This window comes from Balaenoptera musculus, chromosome 13, assembly GCF_009873245.2.
Source record: "Balaenoptera musculus isolate JJ_BM4_2016_0621 chromosome 13, mBalMus1.pri.v3, whole genome shotgun sequence".
Taxonomy (NCBI): Eukaryota; Metazoa; Chordata; class Mammalia; order Artiodactyla; family Balaenopteridae; genus Balaenoptera; species Balaenoptera musculus.
In genome coordinates this window covers 6,317,689-6,339,970 of record NC_045797.1, presented here as the reverse complement: position 1 = coordinate 6,339,970, position 22,282 = coordinate 6,317,689, and the positions used below count along the sequence as shown (strand labels likewise).

The following is a 22,282-nucleotide window of genomic DNA, read 5'->3' as shown; positions in this document are numbered from 1 at the left end:
TTTTAACAGTCGTAGGTTAAGGGGCAAGGTGTGATGCTTAACAATTGCCTAATGGGGCATCCATCAGAAGAGAGAGGCTCACTGGGGGCAGAGGCTGGGGAATGAAGGCACACACGCCGGTCCCCCGAGAGCCCCAGAGCCCAGGGTTGGGGGCGTGTTCCGGGGTTCTCGGTGGGGGGGTTGGTGGGGGGGAACGTGGCCGCGACAGCGCATGGCTGCTGCGGGGACGGGCATTCTGCCCCCCCCCCCCCGGTTCCTGCATTGTTCGCCATTTCAGTTCCATTCCAGTGAAAATGTGCGAAATTTCCCTGTTCTTTCCCCCATGGGGCTACAAACGCAGCAGGGAGAGAAGATTGTTGGGGAAATCTGGGGAACAAAGACAGGAGAGGGCCCAGAGCGGGGTTCTGAGTGGAAAAGTTCTCCAGCTGGTAGGTCAGAACAGACGGCAGATAATTGACATCTGATGACAAAGTCGTGTCCCAAGAGCCAGTGTCCCAACTCCAGGTACCAGCTGGGGATGCTTGGCTTGGAGCCAAGAACAGAGCCTGGGCCGCAATTCACCCCCAAATGCCTCTTCTTGGGGCCTGGCATCCCGGGCTTGCACACCGCCCAAACCTCTGATGTCCTAAGTCTGTGATTCCTTAACCACGGTGCACAAGGATTCTCTGAGCTGGATACGGCTGCTCTTCGTCCCTTTCTTTCTTTCTGGCGAGAATTCAGAAAGCATTTGATGAAAAAAAATTAAAGAAGAGGAGGGTAGGGGAAGGAAGGAGGAAGAAACAATCTTATTCTAGGAAGTAGGGTATTAAAATATGCCCAGACCAAAAAAAAAAAAAAAATTTGAAAACACCTGTTGCTGTTACGGGGATAGTAAATACACATGCACAGGATGAAGCCGTTGTCCTCTGGGGTAGGAGCTGGAGGCCATTCCCTGCTCGGAGCTCCTCTTGATGCCTCAGTCAGGAGAAACATCCAACCCTATTTTGTGTTTCCTCTCGCCACCGGCACCTGTGCCCTGCCTTCAGGACAGGCTGTCACCTGTGTGACTCCTCTGGTCCCATCATTTCTGAGGAGATGGGGGAATTTCCATCTCTCTGCCCACAGCAATCTCAGGAGGCTACCACAAAGAAATAAAGGCAACTCTGAGGTGTTTGGCATTAATTTTAAAAATATATGTGCAACACCCACTGGGATGGCTATTATTTAACAACAGTAATAAGCACTGATGAGAATGTGGAGAAATTGGAAGCCTTGTGCAATGCTGGTGGGAATGTAAAGTGGCACAGTGGCTGTGGGAACAGTATGGCAGTTCCTCAAAAAATTAATCCTAGAATTACCTAATGATCTGGCAATTCCACTTCTGGGTCTATATGCAAAAGAAGTGAAAAAAGTCTCTAAGAGATATTTGTACCCCCATGTTGATAGCAACGTTATTCACAAAGCCAAAAGGTGGAAGCAACCCAAGTGTCCGTCAGTGATGAACAGATAAATAAAATGTGGTCTATCCATACAATGGACTATTATTCAGCCTTAAAAAGGAAGGAAATTCTGACACAGGCTACAACTTGGATGAACCGTGAAGATGTTATGCTAAGTGAAATAAGCCTGTTACGAAAGGACAAATACTGTATGTTTTCACTTATGTGAGATCCTTAGAACCACCAGATCCACAGAGCAGAATGCAGAATGGTGGTTTCCAGGGGTTTGGGGGGAACCCCAATAGCTCTTGTTTAATGGGGACAGAGTTTCAGTTTGAGAAGATGAAACAGGTTCTGGAGATGGATAGTGGTGATGGTTGTACAATGTGAATGTATTTAATGCCACTGAAACTGTACATTTAAAAATGGTTAAAATGGTATATTTTATGTTATGCATATTTTACCATGGTAATATATATGTGTGTGTATATATATATAATATATATATATATATATTATATATACATATATATAACATTTGTACCTGCCTGAAGCCCTTTGCATTTGGATTTGGGTGGTAAGGGATCTGTTAGCTGGGTCACTGACCCCCAATTTGTCCCCCTTCCCGGCTAAGGAGGAGGAGAAGGATGCAGGAAGCCACAGGCCTGACAACTAGCCGATAGGCCCCCTGGGCACAGAGGGTCAAGGAAGAACCCCCCATCATCCCTTTTACAGACTCAGAGAAGTTAAGTAACCTGCCTGGTGAGCCAGCTACTAAGTGGTGGTATGGTGACAATGGGACCTGGTCTGGGTCTGCTTCTAAAGCCCTTGATCTTGCCACGGGCTCTATTTGTCCCCTCCTGCAACATATATCACCCCCCTCCCAAATCCTCTTGCAGAGTTACCCACTTGCCATCATTTGCATCATCTCCCTAAGGGCTTCCTGAGTTCAAGTGCATTTTTCATGTATCAGTAGTCTGTGTGACTACAGGCCCCGAGTTGTGCAGTGCACGACCTGCACAGCTGAATGCTGGACCGTTGATAACATTTTAAGTTACCTGAGAAAGGTAATATAATAGTTAACCAATATTACCAGCATTCCTTTACTGCAGAAGCTTCTCCTCTGGTAGAAAACAGGGCCTGCCTTAAACGGGACGCCCCATGGCCTCAGTGCCCGCTTTTAGATCTGACATGACACGCCTCAAGCGGCCTCTTGTGCCCCTTTGCTCTACCTCACCCCCACTTGCTTCTCTTTTGCTCAATAATGAAAGCAGGATTTAGGTGCTGCTTCAGGGATTTCTCAGTTCCTTCATTTGATTTCAACACCATTTCCAAAAGTTCTCAATCTGCATCTGCCGAAATCCCAGCGTTAGCAGCCCTGAACCAGGACAGCCCCTATCTCACCAAATGATTCTGGGGGCGACCTGGGTGGAACCAGACATGGAGGGACCGTGGCTGGACCCCAGCTCCTCTTTTTTTGTTTTTGTTTTTAAAATTATTTATTTATTTAATTTATTTATGGCTGTGTTGGGTCTTCGTTTCTGTGCGAGGGCTTTCTCTAGTTGCGGCAAGTGGGGGCCACTCTTCATCACAGCGCGTGGGCCTCTCACTATGGCAGCCTCTCTTGTTGCGGAGCACAGGCTTCAGACGTGCAGGCTCAGCAATTGTGGCTCACGGGCCCAGTTGCTACGCGGCATGTGGGATCTTCCCGGACCGGGGCTCGAACCCGTGTGCCCTGCATTGGCAGGCAGATTCTCAACCACTGCGCCACAAGGGAAGCCCCCGCTGATCTTACAAGGAAAACGAAACTCCCTGGAGACAAATAAGCAGGTCGATGCTCTGTGGAGGTTCTCAGGCTGAGAGGGTCAATGGAGCTGATGCCACCAAGGCCCCAGTCCCAGGGGCTCCAGGAGGAGAGAGGAAGGCAGTGGATGAGCAGCCTGGGGGTGGGATGCTGTCCCCCAGGGAATCAGGGGCCAGAACTCAGGGAGGCTGAGCGCGTAAGTCACGTACAGCTCCTGATGCCTCCTGGTCCCCTGCGTACGCGGGGGTTAGACTGGGAAATGCCTTCACCTCTCTGAGCCTCAGTTTCTCGTCAACAAAAGGAGAAATGCCTGCCGCAAGAGGTAGGAGGAGTATTCAGGGAGAATATCCTAACACCTGGCACGTAGGAAGAACTCAGGAGTTCTTAAAACAGTCTCTAGGTCTCCTCCAAAAACCAATAACCATGCGTATAGCGCTCCAGGCCATGGACTAACCAGGGGGCTCCATCGGAGGGGAAGTCATCCATGACTCCTCTGACCCTGAGATGCTGGAACAGGTCATTGAACCTAAACAGACTCTAAAATCCTCAGCTCCGTGTCTGGGATATAAAATGTGAGCTCTGGTCCACTGGGAACCCCACGAGAGAGTGTTGGGATTTTTTTCCCTCTTGTTCCAACAGAGCATTAATTTTTACAAGAAACATCCAGAATCTGCTAGCCAGTTCAGGAGAGCTAGAACAGTCCCTACTTAAAAAAAAAAAAAAAAAAAAAAAAAAATAGAAGCTGTTGAAATAAAATGTTTCGCTCTCAGACAGGGTACAGCTTACAGCCCAAAGCGCATGAGGTTTAATTTAAGATGAGACATGTAAGTATGAGGTGCAGCAGGAAAGGCTGTGAATTCTGCATCTGTTGGATGCCATCCTCCCGCTGCCTAAGTTAGGATTCAGGAAGTTTCCTTTGCCAAGTAGGCAAAGGGGGTAGATAAGCCTGGAGTCACCCACCTGGGAGCCATCGGCCTACAGAGTAGACAGGGCTCACAGCCATGAGGCCGTGTGGTGGATACAGGGGAGATGCAAGTTTGGGGAAGCAGAGCTGTTTCTGTTCCTACATCCAAAATAACCCTAATTGATACAACAACTTGAAGGTACTGGGCTATAAAAATTGAATGTAATAATACATTCAATTATATATATATAAAAAAAATACACATAAAATAAAAATATATTAAATACATATATAATAACATGCATGAAATATACATGTATGCTTATAAATATTTTTTTTTTATGTACCTGAAAATAATCAATGAGGAAGGAAAAATTCACACCTGGCCAAAGGACTCTCGGATGACTTCTTGATAGCATATGAGCAAGACCTTGGGAAAGAGAAAGAATTTCAGCAGAGTAGGGAGGGAAAGGCAAAAGCAGAATTTGATGTGAGGATAGTACAAGTCACATATGTGGAATACAGTGTAGGGAGTAATGGAAAATAGACTGGAGAGCTGGGCTGTGGTTGGATTAAGGTGGGTCCTGAGGATGCCAAGGAGTGTGGACTTGGTTTGGGGGCCACTGGAAAAGCACCAAAGTTGAGACCAGGTGGTTATAGAGTCAGAGCCATGTGATAGCACGGCCACCAGCAGGGTTTCTCATCATCACTGTGTGGTGGGGAGTTTCAGGCAGTCCTGGGGGAGCAGCAGGGAGGTGGGGGGGCAGTCATGGGGCTCAGGACAGTGGCTGTTTACCAACGAGCACAGACATATTTTAGTACATCCACCACTGGCCTGGCTGTAGCGGTGTCCACTGTCGCGGGCTCTCTAAACCCATACCCCGGGGGCATATGTGTCAATTTCCCCTGAGATGACCTGCTTCCTTAGTTCATGGGTTTCTTTCCAGGCCCTTGGGTTTCATCTTCTTTCATACAACTCTCTTACAAAATCTCCTGCATGGAGTTCAGGGCACGGAGTTTTGAAGCCCTTCTTTAGGTCACGACTGTGTTCCTTTTCTTCCACAGTTCATATTCTGTAGTTACTTCTGGCCAGTTAGAATGCTAGTGAGCCCCCCTACTTAGGGCCGAACCACAGAAGAGAGAGACAACGGGCATGGGAAGGAGGGAGGGGAGTGAATGAAACACCAGGAGACAAGCATCTATCAGCCTCAGCTATAGAGTGACGAGAGCAGATGAGAGAGGAAGCGTTTAAAAGCAGAATTCAGCTTTCAAGCGCAGGTAAGTGGAAGAAAAGTCACATCATTCATAGGACTAGGGCAGTTGGGAGAATGAGCTGGGGTGGGGAGAAAAGGGAAAAGGAGAAAACAAACTGGTTGTAGACAAGTGAAGTGGGAGACATCCAAATGGAAATATCGGCAGGCAGTTGGCAGCATGAGAGGAGAGCTGTCCCAGAACCAGAGATAAAGATTTGAAAGGCTTTGGAATAAGAACCACAGGACTGGATTCTCCCAAGAAAGAAGGAAAAGAGCCAGAGGCTGAAGAGAGAGCCGTGGGAGCCTGTTCACTTCTGGGGCAGCAGGAAGACGGGAAGGAAGAAGGAAGGGGGAGGGGCACGGTGGGGAGGAGGAGGTAGGTCAGGACCTTGGTGTGAAAGAGGCAGGGTGCTGCACGAATGGAGGAGGCTTCAAATGGGAAGAGAAGGGCAGATATGGTACCCTTGGTGGACTTCTTTCATTTTCCTGTTAACATTCTTCTGCCGACGGAACTCACATCCAGTACAATTAACCCACTTATCGGGTACAACTCAGTGGTTTTTAGTATATTCACAGAGTTATACAGTCATCACCACAATCAATTTTAGAACATTTCATCACCCAAAAACCCCTATACTCTTCATCCATCACATCCCAAACCTAAATGCCCCCAGCAGTAGGCAACTATAATCTACTTTCCATCTCTATAGACTTGCCAGTTTTGGAGTTTCCTATAAATGAAATCCTCAGTTATTAGTCTTTTTTTAAAAAATAAATTTATTTATTTTTGGCTGTGTTGGGTCTTTGTTGCTGTGTGTGGGCTTTCTCTAGTTGCAGCGAGCGGGGGCTACTCTTTGTTGCGGTGCGTGGGCTTCTCACTGCGGTGGCTTCTCTTGTTGTGGAGCACGGGCTCTAGGCATGTGGGCTTCAGTAGTTGTGGCTCGCGGGCTCTAGAGTGCAGGCTCAGTAGATGTGGCACACGGGCTTAGTTGCTCCCCGGCCTGTGGGATCTTCCCGGATCAGGGCTCGAACCCGTGTCCCCTGCATTGGCAGACGGATTCTTAACCACTGCAGCACCAGGGAAAGCCCAAGTTTTAACTTTTTTTTTTTTTAATTTATTTATTCATTTATTTATTTTTGGCTGCGTTGGGTCTTTGTTGCTGAGCGTGGGCTTTCTCTAGTTGTGGTGAGCAGGGGCTACTCTTCGTTGCAGTGCGTGGGCTTCTCATTGTGGTGGCTTCTCTTGTTGCAGGACACAGGCTCTAGGCGCATGGGCTTCAGTAGTTGTGGCACGTGGGCTCAGTAGTTGTGGCTCGCGGGCTCTAGAGTGCTGGCTCAGTAGTTGTGGTGCACGAGCTTAGTTGTTCCACGGCAGGTGGGATCTTCCCAGAACAGGGCTCAAACCCGTGTCCCCTGCACTGGCAGGCGGATTCTTAACCACTGCGCCACCAGGGAAGTCCCAAGTTTTTACTTTTAATGAAGTCCAACTTGTCTATTTCCCTGCCTTCAGTTGTTTGTACTTTTGGTATCGTATGTAAGAATCCTTGGACAAATCCAAGGTCATGAAGATTTACCCCTATGTTTTCTTCTAAGAGTTTCATAGTTTTAACTCTTACATGTATGCATTCGATCCATTTCAGGTTAATGTTTTATATAGTGTGAGGTTGGGGTCCAACTTCATTCTTTTGCATATTGATATCTATTGTCCCAGCACAATTTGTTACGAGACTATTCTTTCCCCATTGAATTATCTCGGCATCCTTGTCGAAATCAATTGACCATAATTGTGAGGGTTTATTTCTAAGCTCTCAGTTCTATTTCTTTAATGTTTTATACTTGCCATCCATGCACTATCCTCACATTTTAACTTTTATGTTAATTTAGAGTACAAACGTCTATTTCTTGACTTGTTGGCTTAGGTCAGTATCTTAGACCTTAGACCTTCAGCTCCCTGTGAGTTCAAACAATGCCTACGGAACCCACCTTGTACAGCATAGGTACAGCTTGCTGTGTTTAATAAAGCCCCCTGGGTCATATGCCTTTTAACTTAATATCCCTCCCTGCCAGCTTCACTTTCTCTGAAGACCACAATCAAGCCAACTGGCTCTCAGCACAGCCTGAAGTCACCAGATACTGGCTCAGCTCTGTGTTTTAGACTTGGCCAGACTGGGATCTGATGAAGAGCTGGATGAGAACAACATGAAAGATGGGATGTAATATTTTCAAGCAGTTCATTTCCGTGGAGCAGGATCGGGGGTGGGGGGAGGGAGAGAGTGAGGGCAAGAGCAAAGACACGACTAGAAGATACTGAGAGAAAGAGAAGGAATAAAGAGATAGGAAAATAGGGAGAAGAATTGAGGAAAGGGGCTTATTGAATTCTTATCAGTCACCTGGCCAGGTGTGCCCATGGCCAGCAAAAGTGCAGGGTGGTCAAAGCATCAGCTTGGGCAGCAGAAAGACCCCCGTCTCCATCCTGCCTCTGCTCCCTGCTGGCACCGTTCCCTGCGCCAGTAACGTAACCCCTCCAGATCCCATTCTGTCATCTGTCAAAGGGGATAATAACAAAACCATCCTCAGAGGGTGACTGTGAAGATTGAATAAATGAATGCCTGCTTGTTCTTAACCCAGGGGCTAGCACAGGAACGGCAATAAACTTAGCTCAAGCCATATCACTGCGGAACAGTCCCCTACCTGCGACATCACCAACTGTCTTCACCAGTAGTTCTCAAATGTTATGTACATTAGAATCTCCTGAAAGTCTTCTTGACCCACTTTGCTGGGGCCCATCGCCAGGGTTTCTGATTCAGCAGATCTGGGTGGGACTTGAGAATTTGTATTTCTAACAAGTTCCCAGGTGAAGCTGATGCCATTGGCCTGAGGAACACACTTTGAGAACCACTGGTCTGAATCATTCAGGGCCAAGAAAACAAAATGCCACCCACTGGCATCTCAAATTCGCAAGTGAAAACTCTTTAAAGAAAAGCCCTAGTACTCAGTCAGTCCCAGACATAGACACTTTGCCCCATCTGAACCTCGCTAGTATCATAGAAAGGAAAAGTGGCTTTAATTAGAAACTTCTGGAACGCAAAAATACAGTCAAGCCCCGTTGCCATGATGAAAGCATCATTTCATTTCAGGGCAATCCCTCCTTTGCCTTGAAAGGAAGAAATCTAGAGAGACATGCAATAGCACATGTTAAAAACATTGAATGAGGTTGTCTTTATTAGAGAATCATGTTCACTGTCAGTGCAAGTGTTAGAACCAAGCCACTGAGAAAAGCTCTTTCTCACCAAAACCTTGTAACAAAGCTTACTGAGAAAATAATGCTTGTCCATACAGGAAATGCATCTCTTCTGCCTACTTAGGAGGGGTTATAAATAGCTCCTTGGAGAACATTTTTCTATCATTAGCTGTTCACTTCAAGTGAACTGTGTGTAATGAATCTTGGATCACTAAATGTTGTTCCTGGGCAAAGTACATGGTAGATTATGCGTCTGTTAGTATAGAAACTTAACTATTCGAACAGCATTGCTCCCAAGTCAGAGAATTTTAAAATGAGACAGAAATGGAAACCACTCTGAGAAACGAGCTGAAAATGCCCATTTTAAACAAACAGACACACATAAATACATTAACTGACCTCTTCTTAGTTGAGTTCAATGGGACACGAGCTGAGAACAGCAAAAGACAACAGTCACTTGTGTGTCAACACAGCTGTCTTTCTGCCCTGCGTTTCAAGGGTGCTTCTTGTGCAGGTTGGAAAAGCGCATGTCTCTGCAGCTGGCCGGTCCCTTCATGAATGCAGGCTAGGAGCAAATGCCTTACAGAGTGGCAGTGATTTCTTCTACACTGTATGTGCTTTAGCTCTGACTCTACAATTGCTTCTGAAATCTGCTCAGCTAATCGCAGGAGCTGAGAGACACCCCATCCTCCTGGTACCTTTACAGCCCACCCACGTTTGCACCCCAAGGACCTTCCTTCCTCCATCTCTTGGCACCCTGTACGCAAAAGACTTTTCCTCCATTCAATTTTCTGCATGCTTTGAAGCCACTGTTCCTTCCGTATTTCACAGTCTCACCACTTCCTACAGGCTGTGAAAGGTGGGGTTGCTTAAATATTTCCTGGGAGCAAATCTGAGCTGAGCACCTCCCCAAGCAAACAATCTAGTTCCAGTGAGAAAGGCTATATCCCCGGCCACTGCCTTAACCAGAAGGATGACCAGAGGTAACAGCTGAGCAAGGCGTCCTCCTTGGGCTGGCCCACCCTGGTCCCACTCTCTTGGGCCAAGAGAGGAAAGCTTGACTGTCACCCAAACTTTCCCTTTCACGGGAGGAATTTGCTTCCTTTCCCAACCTGTGACGCAGAGCCGGTTTGAAGATCACAGATGTTGACAAAAGGACACTCCCATCCAGGCCATCACCAAAGTCCAAACAGTGCCCTTGGCAAGATGCTGATATGCCAATAACACACGTATCGACCCAGTGATTTTATTTCCTTCTGTGGTTTATCAGGACTAAGTGTTGCTCTTTTGCCAACCCCAAGCCTTCATCCTGGAATTCTATTTCAAGTGCTTGGAAGAGAGCTGATTCAAGAATGGAGTAAAGATATTAATAGCTGATGTATTGAGAGGAGAACAAGAGAAAACAGAGGCAAGAAATGTGCATCCACAGAGCAGCACATGCCTGCTTTGGCACTAGTTCATTATCCAGCAAGATCTCATGGCGAGTGAATGATGCCATGAATATCTTTGTGTTGGCATCTGACACAGCTGAGTGCTGGATCAGGTGGGAGGGAAGGAGCACAGGAGCAGTGGTCTTCAAGCAAAGATCAAACCTTCGTCTGCCACGCATCTGCCAAGAGACTGAAGGTACCTTGAGCCTAAGTCAGATTCCTTATCTGTCACCTGGAAATCCTAAATCACTTTTCTTCGGGGACTTCTGAAGATGAAATGAGGTCACGTAAATACCTGGCATGGAAGTATTAGACAAATATTACCTGTTATTACTGAAAGCATTACTTACTAAATATCACTTTAAAAACCCTCTTATCCAGACAACGGAATATTATTCTGTGCTAAAAAGAAATGAGCTCTATGAAAAGACATGGTGAAAACGTAAATGCATTTTAATAAGTGAAAGAAGCCAATCTGAAAAGCTAGATACTGTGTGATTCCAATTATATGACATTCTGGAAAAGGCAAAATTATGGAGACAGTAAAAAGATCAGGGATTGCCAGGGTTTAGTGGAGAGGGCAGGATGATAGGTGGAGCACAGAGGATTTTTAGGGCAGTGAAAATACTCTTGTACGATACGATAACGGCAGATGCAAGTCATTATACTTTTATCCAAACCTATTGAAGTATAACCCCAAGAGTCAACCCTAATGGAAACTAGAAATCTGGGTGATACTGATGTGTCAGTGGAGGTTCATGGACGGTAACAGACGTACCACTCTGGTGGGGCAGGGGTCAGGGAGTATATGGGAACTCAGTACTTTCTGATCAATTTGGTGCTCACTGCTCTAAAATTAAAGACTTTTTTTTTTTTTTAAAGATTCTCTTAGAAGAGAAATAAATGGGACCTAAAATCAAACTTTATTAGAGAAAAGGTACATGAAGGGACTTCCTCAGGCGGCTTAACTATAAGGAAAGATGATTCTCAAGTGCCTATATTGTCAATAGTCTTGCCACCTCGTTTTCCGGTGTGTGTGTGTGTGTGTGTCCTCAGAAGCACTGCAATTAACTAGTGGGGATTAGCTGAGGCTTTAAGGCTTTGTCACCTCCAGACTCCACCAGCCCAGATTTCTCCCTGGGCCCTCCATGCCAGCTTTGTAAGGGAATCTTACTTCATTCTTTGGTTTGCCAGCCACATGATCTGACGGGCACCAATGCCAAGTCCAGTCCTCACTCTCCCAGGCGAGCTGCACAAGGCCTTGATTCTCTCCTGGTAGCATCCTCAGGCCCAGCCTGCTGCAGTGACCAAATCCCTATCCCGTACTTTTCTCTCGCTATGAAGCTCCTGCAGAACCAAGGCATTCAAATTCTAACCTCGGTATTTCAAATGCACGTGGACATTCTTGAATCTTTCTTCTCTTGGTGCTCATCAGCCCTGGCCTCTGAGTATTCAGTCTCCAGTTATGGGCTCTGAGGTCTCTTCTTCATCCTTATTCTAACCCAACTTTCCCTTCTGCCTCAATTGCAACAATTTTCTTCCCTAGCATGATGTTATTCTACTTAATGATGCATAGAATTGTGGTTTTTTTTTTTTTTTTTTCTTTTAAAGCGAAAACCGCTACTCAGAGGTAAGACTCCATAAAAGGACTTCTGGGCATTCGTACAAAAAAAAAAAAAAAAAAAAAAAAAAAGAAGGCTCTTCTATCTTAAAATTAGTTAAAAAAATGAGATGATGTCATCCAGCATAGAACACTGTCCTTGCTGTTTCTCCTGAAGTGTGTGTTTAATTTACCAACTATACATGCCTAATATGGGTCCCCTGAGCTAGTGCTGTAGTTCTTGTAACCATCCACACATTCTCACCTGTGTGTAGCACTATATATGGACACTTCTACTGTACATATTTTGAGAATTTAATTTGCTAAATATTTTTAATTAGGATATGCCACAACTTCTATGAGGGAAAAGAATATCCGATTAGACTGAAAAAACTTTCAATTGTTTCTCTGCTCTCTTCATAGATTGACATAACCAACTAGAGTAAAACAATTTGATCCTCCCCTCCATAAATATTCACTTTTTGAAAAATAGCTGGGGTTCCTGGACATATCACTGCACCATACAATCAATAAAGACATGTTCTTTTAAAGGACGAACCACGTGAAACTTCAGAATTTCCCCAAATTGGCAATGCAGTTTTGAGATTGTTCCTTTGTTCCATGCTGTACATTTTGAGTAATGCACAGATTGTGATCCGATGAGACTTTGTTATCTGGTCGATGAAAAATTCTAGCAGCAATGTCACCTCCTCCAGGAAGCCCATCCTGATTCTTCTGGCTTCATCTTTATCCCTGCCTTTACATTGTAAACCCTTCTTGTACAGACATAAACTGTTACCAAATTTCCCTCCATCCCTCACAGGCCAAGCCCAGCCTGATTCATGACAAGTCTTCAACAAATGCCAATAAAAGGAACTGAACCGCCAAATGCAAAGAATGAACAGGAGGTAAACTTCCCTCTTTGACTCTTGTCTACATTTGGGGAAAGGGCATGATGTGCTCTGGTCCTGACTGGGTTCTCTGCTGCAGACTCCACTCCCCTTTATGGTCAGACAGGTGTCCTACCCCAGTGGAATTAACATTAGGAGATGGGATGGCGTCTGGAATAAGTACAACTACGTATACAACATCTCCATGATCAAAAGGCAGGAACCACACATTTAATAGGATATCCTACCAGGCAACAGGTAAAAACAGACCATAGCAAAAATATTTGTTGCACTGTGGAATTACTTGCTGTGTTATTTCTGTAGGCCATTTGTTTCCTAAAAGATCATTTAATGATTGTTCAACTAGTTCCCAAAAGGGAGAAGGAGGAGGGAGCTGGAATCGTTTTCAAAGCAAGAAAGGAAGGGAGGTGGCTTTAAATTCTGCATTAAATCCGGTTAAAGGCACACAACTTTATCCTTTAGTAGATATTAGTCATGGCACGCTTTAAGGGCAGGGCAAAACGTACTTGCCCGAAGTAAAGGGAGGGGGTAAAAGAACAAAGCAAAATAAAGTTTAAAAATGTTCTCCTTTTGGAAAGGGAGGTATTTCAAGACCACAACGTGCCAAATGCGTCCTCCTCCTTCTTGAAAAGCCCTCCAAGTCAGAAGCAAGCCTGAGAATAACAGCTTCTCAGGATGCGCAAAGCTCCTGCAGCTGATTATTTTTCAGGAGGAGAATTAGACAAAAATAATACAAGAGGGAAATAAAGAGAATGACCTACTTTACAGGGGGGAAAAAGGAGCTCTGTGTGAGCGTTTTGATCTAATTGACAGTGCGGCGCTGCATGCCCAAATAAGGCGTTGTGGGTCGGGTCTGCGCGGTAGAGGGTTTGTCTTGAACTCGAGCGGGGAGAGAATAAAGCCAGGGCCCTGGAACCGAATTGGGGGCCCCGTCTGATGTTCAGAGGAAAGGCCCTAGGAGATTCCTTCTGGCCGCAAAACAGGAGTCTGATGGAAAAGGACCGGTGGGGGCGCTTTCCTCTCCAGGGCTACTTGTAGGAATGTGCGAAGGACCCAGGGACATCCGAAAAAAGGCTGCTGGGCGCAGAGCGCTGCGCCAGGCACTGTACCTCTGTGATGTCTGGGAAGGGGGACCTCCCGGGGGTAGGAGACCTCGCCCCTCCTTTGGGCTTCTCGCCAGGCGCCTCCACGTGGGGAACGCCGCCGCCGAGGATGGAGTGGGGTCTGCTAGGCTAGGGGAAGCTGGTCACCGTTCCGGGCCTTGGCGGGGCGCGGGGTCTCCCCTTCCCACCCGACTCTGTCTCGGAGCCCAGCAGACTATGGAACAGCAGCTCTTGGCTCCTGGGACTGTTTATGTGCACGTGTCTGTGTTCGGTGAAAGCCTCCCTGTTTCCTCGCGCGCGCCGCTCCAGCTTCTCCTTTTCTTGGATTCTCGCCTGTCTCCTCCCACAGAGGGAAAAAAAAAAAAAAAGGTCACGTATGTTTGGAAAAATATGTAGGTCAGTGGAACATTTCCTGCACTGGTGCAAAAGGAGAGGAGGGCAGCGGGGGAGGGGAGGGAGCGGCCGCGTGGAACTCCGGGCGCGCGCTCCTGGCCACGGTCCCCACCCCTCGGGCCTCTGCTTAGGAGGGGGGCAATGAGCCGGCTCCTTTCCAGCCTTGACCCATTTTCCGGACCAGCTACGTTCGCCTTGGAAGAAACAGCGATCATTCCTCCCCAGCAGGCGCCGCGGTCCTCCGCGAACCGCGCTCGCCGGCGTCTCCCCGACCCTCGCCGCCTCTCATTGAGAAAGCGCAGTGGTCGGCGCGCAGAGACGCGCCCGGTGCCCTGGCTGGGGCTCCGCGAGCAGGCCCGCCCCGCGAGGACGGCGTGCAGGGGACCGCGGTGGCGCGCTCGCCCCCCCAGCGCACGGGACAGCGGGGTGGCCGCGGGCAGGGCGAGGGTCGGCACGGGGCAGGGGAGGAAGATTCCCCGCCACCCCCACTGACAACTTTGACGGGACCTCAGCCGGCAGCCCCGCATCTGCTGGCCTTCCCTCTGGCCAGTTTCCCTCTAAGCACATCCCCGCCCCCGCCCCGCGCCCAGTCCCGACCCCTCGCCCACCGCCGGACCCGGCCGCGCGTCCCCAGCAGCCCAGCAGAGGCGGTGGCGGCCTCGGGGCGCGGGTGTCTGCGCCGCCCAGGGAAGCTGGGGGGTCCGGGGGTCCATCTGCCCGTACGGCGCGCAGGGTGCGTGGCCCAGGCTGGGTCGCGGCCAAGGCCCGGCGTGCGGCCAGGAGAGACCCGGCCGGCGGCGGCGGCAGCGGGAGCGGAGGGAAGGAGGAGGAGGAGGTGGAGGAGGAGGAGGAGGACCGAGAGGAGGCGGGAGGAGGGGGAGGAGGAAGAGGCGGCTGCGGCTCTCCCCGCCGGCTCTGCGTGCGGAAGAGTTTGCCGCGCGAGCAGCGGGCCTCCCGCAGGAGCCAAGAGAACCCGCGGTGGCGGCGGCCCGGGAGCCGCGGCCGCGTAGCTCCGAGACCCGCAGCCGCGGCGGCGGCGGCGGCGGCGGCGGCGGCTGCTAGAGCAGCGCCTCCCGCCGCCGCCCGGGAGGAGCTCGCCGCGCCCGCTCGCCGCCTCGGCTCCCAGCGGCGGCGGCGGGAGGCGCGTCTCCCCGGCCCAGTCCGCGCCCGGCCCCGCGGGGCCGCCCCGGCCCGCTCCGAGGTAAGGGCCGCACCCCGGGACGCGGGTGGCCCGGGTGGGAGGACGTGCGCGCGGGGTCGCGGGACTCCGTCACCTGCTCACCGGCGCGGTGGACGCGCGGGGTGCGGAGGGACGCTCGGGCCCGGGGCTGCGCGGCGCGGGGGTCGGGGGTGCGGGGCGGTTGGGTCCCCACCCCCAGTCCCGGGTCCCGCGGCGGGGACATCGCGTCCTGCGGGACCGCAGCGGCGGCCGGGCGGGTGGGCTCCGGGTGCGTCTCGCCAAAGAGGCAGAGGACGAGACACCCCGAACCTCAGGATCTGGGGTGCTCTGAGAGTACCTTGGGGGTGGGCGGAGGCCGTGCCCGGGTAGCAGCCTCGAGGGTCGCCCATTGGCCTCCCCGAGCCCCACCGCGCGCCCCGCCCCGGAGCGTGGGGCGCCGGGGACCCCCGGAGAGAGTGCCGTGCGCGCCCCGGGCACCACCTAGGTCGGAATTGGTTCCGGGCCGGAATGGGTGCCGAGCCTGCCCCCCGGACGCCCGGAGAGCGCGTGTCCCGGCCCCTCGCGCCGCCGTGCTACCCGGAGCTGCTCAGGTTGGATGCCAGGGTGTTTTTTTGTTGGGAGGTGCGCCCGCTCCCAGAGCCGAGGAGGGAGGCTTACCTTTGACCTTTCCGTAGAGCGCCGCGGGGTCGGAAACGGGGGCGGAGGGGCGGGGTAGGGACGGGTACCAAGGGGCCAAATTAAAAACCAAGCCCTCTCCTCTGCCTGCCCCTCCTTAACTGCTCAAGGTAAGAAAGTTTGTTTTCAGCCCTGTGGTTCATAAATAATTAGTAACCAGTTTTGTTGATGAAGCAAGATGGAAACCTTAAAAATACGTACGCACTTCCAGAAAGTCTAAAAGCTCCCAAGGTTTTATCCGGGAGGCTTTAGTTCGGAAAGTTAAAAGCCCCTGAGTTCAACAGGTGTTCAGAAGGGGTCCGGAAGGGGAGAGCTTGGCGAGTTTCGTCTTTTTAGTACCTGCGCCTTTGATTCATTAAATTGATTGGCCTGTTTCTTTAAGGTAAAATATTGAGTAGTTATTAACTTAATTAGCAGAGACGAACTGGTCACTCTTGATTATTTAGAACCCAAACCTTCTTTTCCTTCATAGAAGGTTTTTCCCCATTTGGACTTTCCAGATAATTAGCTCTAAGGCAGTTCCTGGCAGGGTTCAGCCCTGTCCATCCCTCTGTCTACCGGACAGTAGCTAACTCAGTCCCTGATCAGTGAATTGACCAACTCATTATGACTTGCATTAAAACACAGCAAGTTTTAATTGCTTTTCCTTGGGAGGTGCTAGTTCAAAATTCAAGGGCAAGTAGTAGCTGCGTCTTTCTGCCCAGAAGATTTCTTGAAGGAGAAGTTTGCCAAAAATAACCCCCAAATGTATTTTAAAATAACTCCCCAATACATATGATGTTTAAATGAGCTATTCAGGCTTGGGCCACTATTTTGCAAAAGCAAAAAAATCTGTTTGCACAGGTAAACCGAGACCGATAGAAGTATTGGCATTTCTCAGCAGTCTACCTAAAGATTTAGTTAAAAATAAAGTGTGCACCGTAAAGGTTTTCAATAATTGTCTTACATCTCACAGAGAGATGTGGAGTGTGGATTAGAAGAATTGTAAATATGCTGTTTTTAGCCATTTTCTTCTTGGAAATCGATGCCTCTATTTATTTGCTGATCTGTCCCACTGTAGCAGACGTAGAATCAGTTTTATTCTCACTGGTCCCCATAGTGACTCCCATGGAGGCCAGAGAAGGGAATATATTCCAGAGGAAATATGTTATTAATAAAACGTTACCCCTCAAAGAGTTAAACATGCCAAGAAAAGAACCAAGTGAGGCTTCACTAATTAGTGTGATGAAAAAAATTCCCTGATTGGAGAAGCGAGTGTTCAGATGGTGACTCAAGAATTCATCTTTCTGTAGAAAATGACAATTGTTTTTAAGCTCGTTTGATTCTTGTAAGTGTTTGGGCCCCTTTTTTACTATTTCTGGCTATTTAATTATGACAATGATTAAAAAAATAGTAAAAATAGTTTAAAATGATGACATCATCTGATGTGTGTCGTTATGAAGTTGAATTCATCTTATTTTTGGAACAGTCTTTCTTAACTCTTGGTAATCTTTATAGCTGGCTCTTAGCACTGCTACTAGTTTTTAGGTTAAACATTCAAAATTAGTGATTCCTTTCAGATTAAAATAATAATGCATGCATATGCTCTTTATTATCACCACCTTTATAGTAATTTTTCATGTTTGGCTTTTGAACCTTAAGCCTCCAGGGGGCTAAGTCCTGTTTCTTAATTTTTAAAACAAGTATGTATTTTATTCTTTCCGTGAAAAGTCAGTTTTTCCATGGTGATCCGGGCACCGACTGTCCCATGCTGATGCCATGCACAGGGTATCATCTCTTTCCCAAGAGAGGTCAGATTATGGGGTGTTGAAAATAGCCCAGTGACACCGTATTCTTGGCTTTCTTACAGCAACAGTGTAATTGGCTGCATCAAAGAAGCCTTTAATTGAGTTTTGCATTTAAATAGTGGAAATGATATGCATTATTTGCTTACAGAAATATTTGACTAGCATGTTCCTGATCTTCATTCTATGTGTAGCAAAGATAGGAGGTCAGGGACTGCCACATTCATACTCCCCCCAGCATCTCATCCCTCGGAGGCCTTGTTCATCATCAGTGCTCAGTAATAAGTAGGTGTAGGAAATGAGCTGACTTGTCGATGACAGTTATCCAAAGGGTAGAAATTGCTGAATGCTAATGGGGTACTCAACTCTGAGTAATTCTAGTTTAAATCTGAAGATGATTAATAGCACCTTAGAGCACTAAATAAACACTTACTAAATGTGAACATATTTAAAGGGGGAATTTTTTTTAAATGCAGTCTTTACCTAAGGCGCGACTGTTTCTCGCTGAATTCTTTGAGGTTGGGGACCACTTGGCATTTTAAGCAAAGTAATCTCTTGGGTAAAGTTCCCCCAGAGATCACTTGAATTTTTGTGGGTCATAAGACAATGTGTGGTTTCCGTATGATGACTTGGAATAGAAACGAAAGTTTATCTTCTACGTTGGTGTGAAAAAACAAACAAACAAAGGTATATTAAAAAAAAAGTGGAGGGTGCAGAACATCCCGTGTCAAACTTTATAGCGTGTGGCATTGATTGTCTGGGGACCTTGGGTCTGGGTTGGGACCTGAGATTCTGCATTTCTTACAAGATCCCAGGTGCTCTGGAGGCTGTGACACACTAGAAGTTTCTGGAATATTCTTAATTCAGTTCAGCCTGTGTTGACCAAGCATCTATTGTGTAGTAGGCCCAGGTGACAGGGAAAGAAAGCACATGGGTCTTCCCTGCCCTCAAGGAGCTAAGATGAGGAAGGGAGATTCTTTCTAGACTGAAATGAGGCCCTGGAACACCACTCTTCAGTGGTGTGGCCAGAGAGGGCCCGAGGAAAGGGGGTTTTTCTGGTAGGGCTCTCACATTGGTCATCCTTGATCTCTAGTCTTCTTTAAATGGAAAGCTCTGTGACTCGCCAGGAAATAAAATGCAGATATTGAAATCAGACAGACCTGGGGTAGCCTCCGTGCTCAGCTACTGTGTGACTTGGGGCAACTTTTTTTAACCTCCCTGAGCCTCAGTGTCCTGGTCAGAAAAATAATGGGAATAATGCTTACCTCGTCAAGTTGGTAGGATGACCAGTGAAGGACACATGTAAGGCATAACAAAAGGGATTGCTTTTATTACTGCTGATGGCTGCGAGGCAAGGAGGAAGAAGAGGTTCCTAAAAATATTTTTGTCTGTAGTTCACCAATTAGAGATTCCATTTGGTTAATCAACAAACCCAAGGTCGGCAGTAGAGAACCCCGCCTGGGGATGGAGGGCAGGCAGCTGTGCAAGTTAATGGGATGCAAAATGGAATGATGGGAAGCACCCACATCTCCACTCTTCTGCAGGGCCCTGGCTTCTGGTGAGCCTTGGTGATACTCTTCTAGCAATATATTTACCTGAGGCTGTTCCTGGTACTCACCCTGTAGGTTCTGTTGATCAAGACCGACTGGTGTTTGTGGCAATCAGGCACGCCTTAAAAATATGTTTTGGAGGGAAGGGCATTGGTGTGTCCCTGACCAGGCCCTTTTAAGGGTCAGAGCCATCCATCAGCCCTCTTCAGTTTAATCTGAGTTCCCTGAAGGCAGTGCGGGGTGGGTGGGAATTCACCACCCAGCGCTTTATACTTCATGGTCTGAGGTGATAGCTTCCTCCTGACGTCTGGGGAAGATGGATGTTCCAAGGTAGCGGTCTCCTTCACCCTGATTTTAGGAGGGGTAATCTGGGTAGCCCTCTAAATACTTCAGCCCACGTTGCTCTTACAGGTATGTTTGAGAGGTCCACTTATTATTTGCAAAGGAGATTTCTCTGCTCCCACTCCTAACTCCATGCCCTGCCCAAATAAACCTTGAAAACCAAGTGCAAGAGAATGGCAACGGCCTGTGTGACCCTGTGATATGTGTGAGGGAAGGACAAGTAGAGCAGTGATTGGAGCCAAAGCAGACCTGGGGGGAGGGGATATGGTAACAAGGGAGGGAAGGCGGGGCAAGGAGCATCTGAACACTTAAAATGAAGATCACAGCAGAGGTAGGGCCAGAGGGTAGGAGGTGGGACCCAGGGCCCTGACTTTATGCATTTCGTTACTTTGCTGAAGGCCGTGGAGGGTTATGTCCCAGGTCCCTGAAAATCGTCTGGGCTTCCGGTGGACACAAGCCCTCCTAAAGGAAGGCAGGTGACAGAGCCGAGCTACACGATACTTCCAGCCTCTTCTGAACCCAAAGTGGCGCTGTGCAATGTCTTGAGGGATATCTGGGCCCCTTTGAAAGTCAAAATACTGAGAACTGGAGAACATTGTAAAAGTTATTTTTCTGTTATAAAAGTATACTTAATTTTTGGCAAATGTAGAAAAGACTGAAGAAAATGAAGATTACCCACAATCTCGAGGTGTGTTTCCCTTCAGTCTTTTTTCTATGCATTAAAATTATTTTTTTTAATGTTAGATTTTTAAAAATAATATAATCTTTTAAAATTTTCAAGTAATCCACAACCACTTCTTAGTAAAAAGAAAAAGATCCGCTTTGCTGTCTGGCCCTACCTAATCATCACCCCCTTTTTTCCGCCGGGTAGAAACCTGATTTTGCTCAGGAGTCAATCCTAGTCCACATGTCTCAGGGGTAAATCCTGATTGGCTGAGCAACCATGGGGCGGGGCCTGTTGTCCTCGCCAGTGATAGGCTCGAGGTGAGCAGATGGCCTTCATCCTGGCCAATCAAACATGAGGGTGGGTTACTGGGGGGACTTCCCTGACTCTTAAAAAGAGGCGCGGGAGGAAGCGGCAGCTTTTCTTCTTATGGACACAATGCCTGTAAGTGGGGCAGCCGTCAGCCACCAGAGCAGGCTGGGCCAGGTCCCAACTGACCTGCAGAAGAATGCAAAGGTGAAGAATGGGGCCTCCACAGTGCCCTTGACCTTCCGAATTACCCAAGAGGAGTCTGATTTAGGACGTTTGGGACCTGAAGCCTTCCTGACCCCTTAAAGCAGGTCGAGTTGGGTGTTTTGTTAGTTGTAGCCAAAAGCATCCTAACTGACGCATCCCACAGCTCTCCACCCCTCTCAGGAGGTGATTGCTGTTAGCCACGTGGGTATAACCTACTAGTCATTTTCGCTGCATTTACGTATATACCCATACATGTACATTTTCTTTCTAAACCAACAGAGCTAATTCTATGCGTTTTATTTAGTGACTTTTTTGTGTGTGGCATGAGGTGTTTTTTTTGGTCATTTCTTATATCTATTCTTTTTAAAGGTTACATAGTAATATTCAAAAGTATGGCTGACACATAATTCATTTAACCCATTCCCTACTGTTAAACATTTATTGTGCTTTCTTTCCACTTCTTGACTATTGCAAATATTGCTTGTATTAACTTCCTGATCTGTATAGCTTCAGGTACATTTCAGATTTTTCTCAGGGATTACCAGTGGAGGATTCCTGGGTAAAGGGGCACGCCTCTTTGAAAGATTGATAGATGCTGCTAGGTATATGAGTAACACAGTATGGAAGGGTGTTGTGTCTCCATGTCTTAACCAAACTCCAATTCATTGAATATTCCGGGTAAACATGATTTTAATGGCTGTGTAATAGGCCACGATAATTGTTTTTGGAGTGTTTCAGTGGTTTGTGAGGACACACAAGAGAATATTTGAAATGGAGGCTCTCCATGAAAACTAACTAGACATGATCAACCTTGCAGTAATCTCCAAAGAGTCCTGAAGTGGTGTTAGGAGACACACCCCTCCAGTGATCTGTTTCCAAGGAAACTTGGAGGAGACAGCCTTCCAGACCCTCCTCAATCCAGTCAGACAGTGGGCTGCCCAAGCGTTTCTAAGAAGCTTTGTTGTTTCTGGGATCCACAGTTTTTACTCTGACAGACGTCTATCTCTGAATATACAGGAGTCATTTAAACAAAGACTTCGTGCATTTTGTGAAGCAGAGCGGAAATATGAGTTTGCTGTATGAAATTTTCCAATTCTGCAAGAGAAGACAGGAAAGCAAATGGGATGGATGAAACACATAAAACATGTTAATCACATTTTTTCGCCTTAATTCAGAGAAGAAAATCTAATGTTTCGGGGAAGTTCCCAGGGACAGGGTAATTCCATTTCGAGTCTGGTGCCTAATCATTGATCCTCACTAATAGCCCATTTCAGTGAAATTCAGATTTATCTTTAGTGCTATCTACAGAATACCAGTATTATTTCAATTTCAGAACTAGAAGGCTTCAATTTTTCCTCTGTTTCGTTTTGCAAGGTTAAGGCCTATTTAGAAATAGGCAGCATGGGACTTCCCTGGTGGCACAGTGGTTGGGAGTCCGCCTGCCAATGCAGGGATGCGGGTTCAATCCCTGGTCCTGGAGGATCCACGTGCCATGGAGCAACCAAGCCCATGCG

General features: G+C 47.8%; 2 protein-coding genes across 5 annotated transcripts in view; both read left to right on the top strand.

Moving 5' to 3' along the window:
• Positions 1-13,601: 13,601 nt before the first annotated feature.
• Positions 13,602-15,568, top strand: LOC118906296 (atherin-like). The gene is made up of 4 exons (XM_036873770.1): positions 13,602-13,666; positions 14,242-14,776; positions 14,986-15,258; positions 15,437-15,568. The coding sequence occupies exons 1-4, from the start codon at positions 13,602-13,604 to the stop codon at positions 15,566-15,568; spliced, it is 1,005 nt and encodes a 334-aa protein (XP_036729665.1).
• Positions 14,947-22,282, top strand: part of NPAS2 (neuronal PAS domain protein 2) — a 191,373-nt gene continuing 184,037 nt past the window's right edge. For 2 of the 4 annotated variants that reach the window (XM_036873516.1, XM_036873515.1), the window contains exon 1: positions 14,947-15,258. The gene's annotated coding sequence lies outside the window, so the exon portion shown is untranslated. The remainder of the gene's footprint in view (positions 15,259-22,282) is intronic. The other 2 variants (XM_036873520.1, XM_036873507.1) reach the window with 1 other exon arrangement.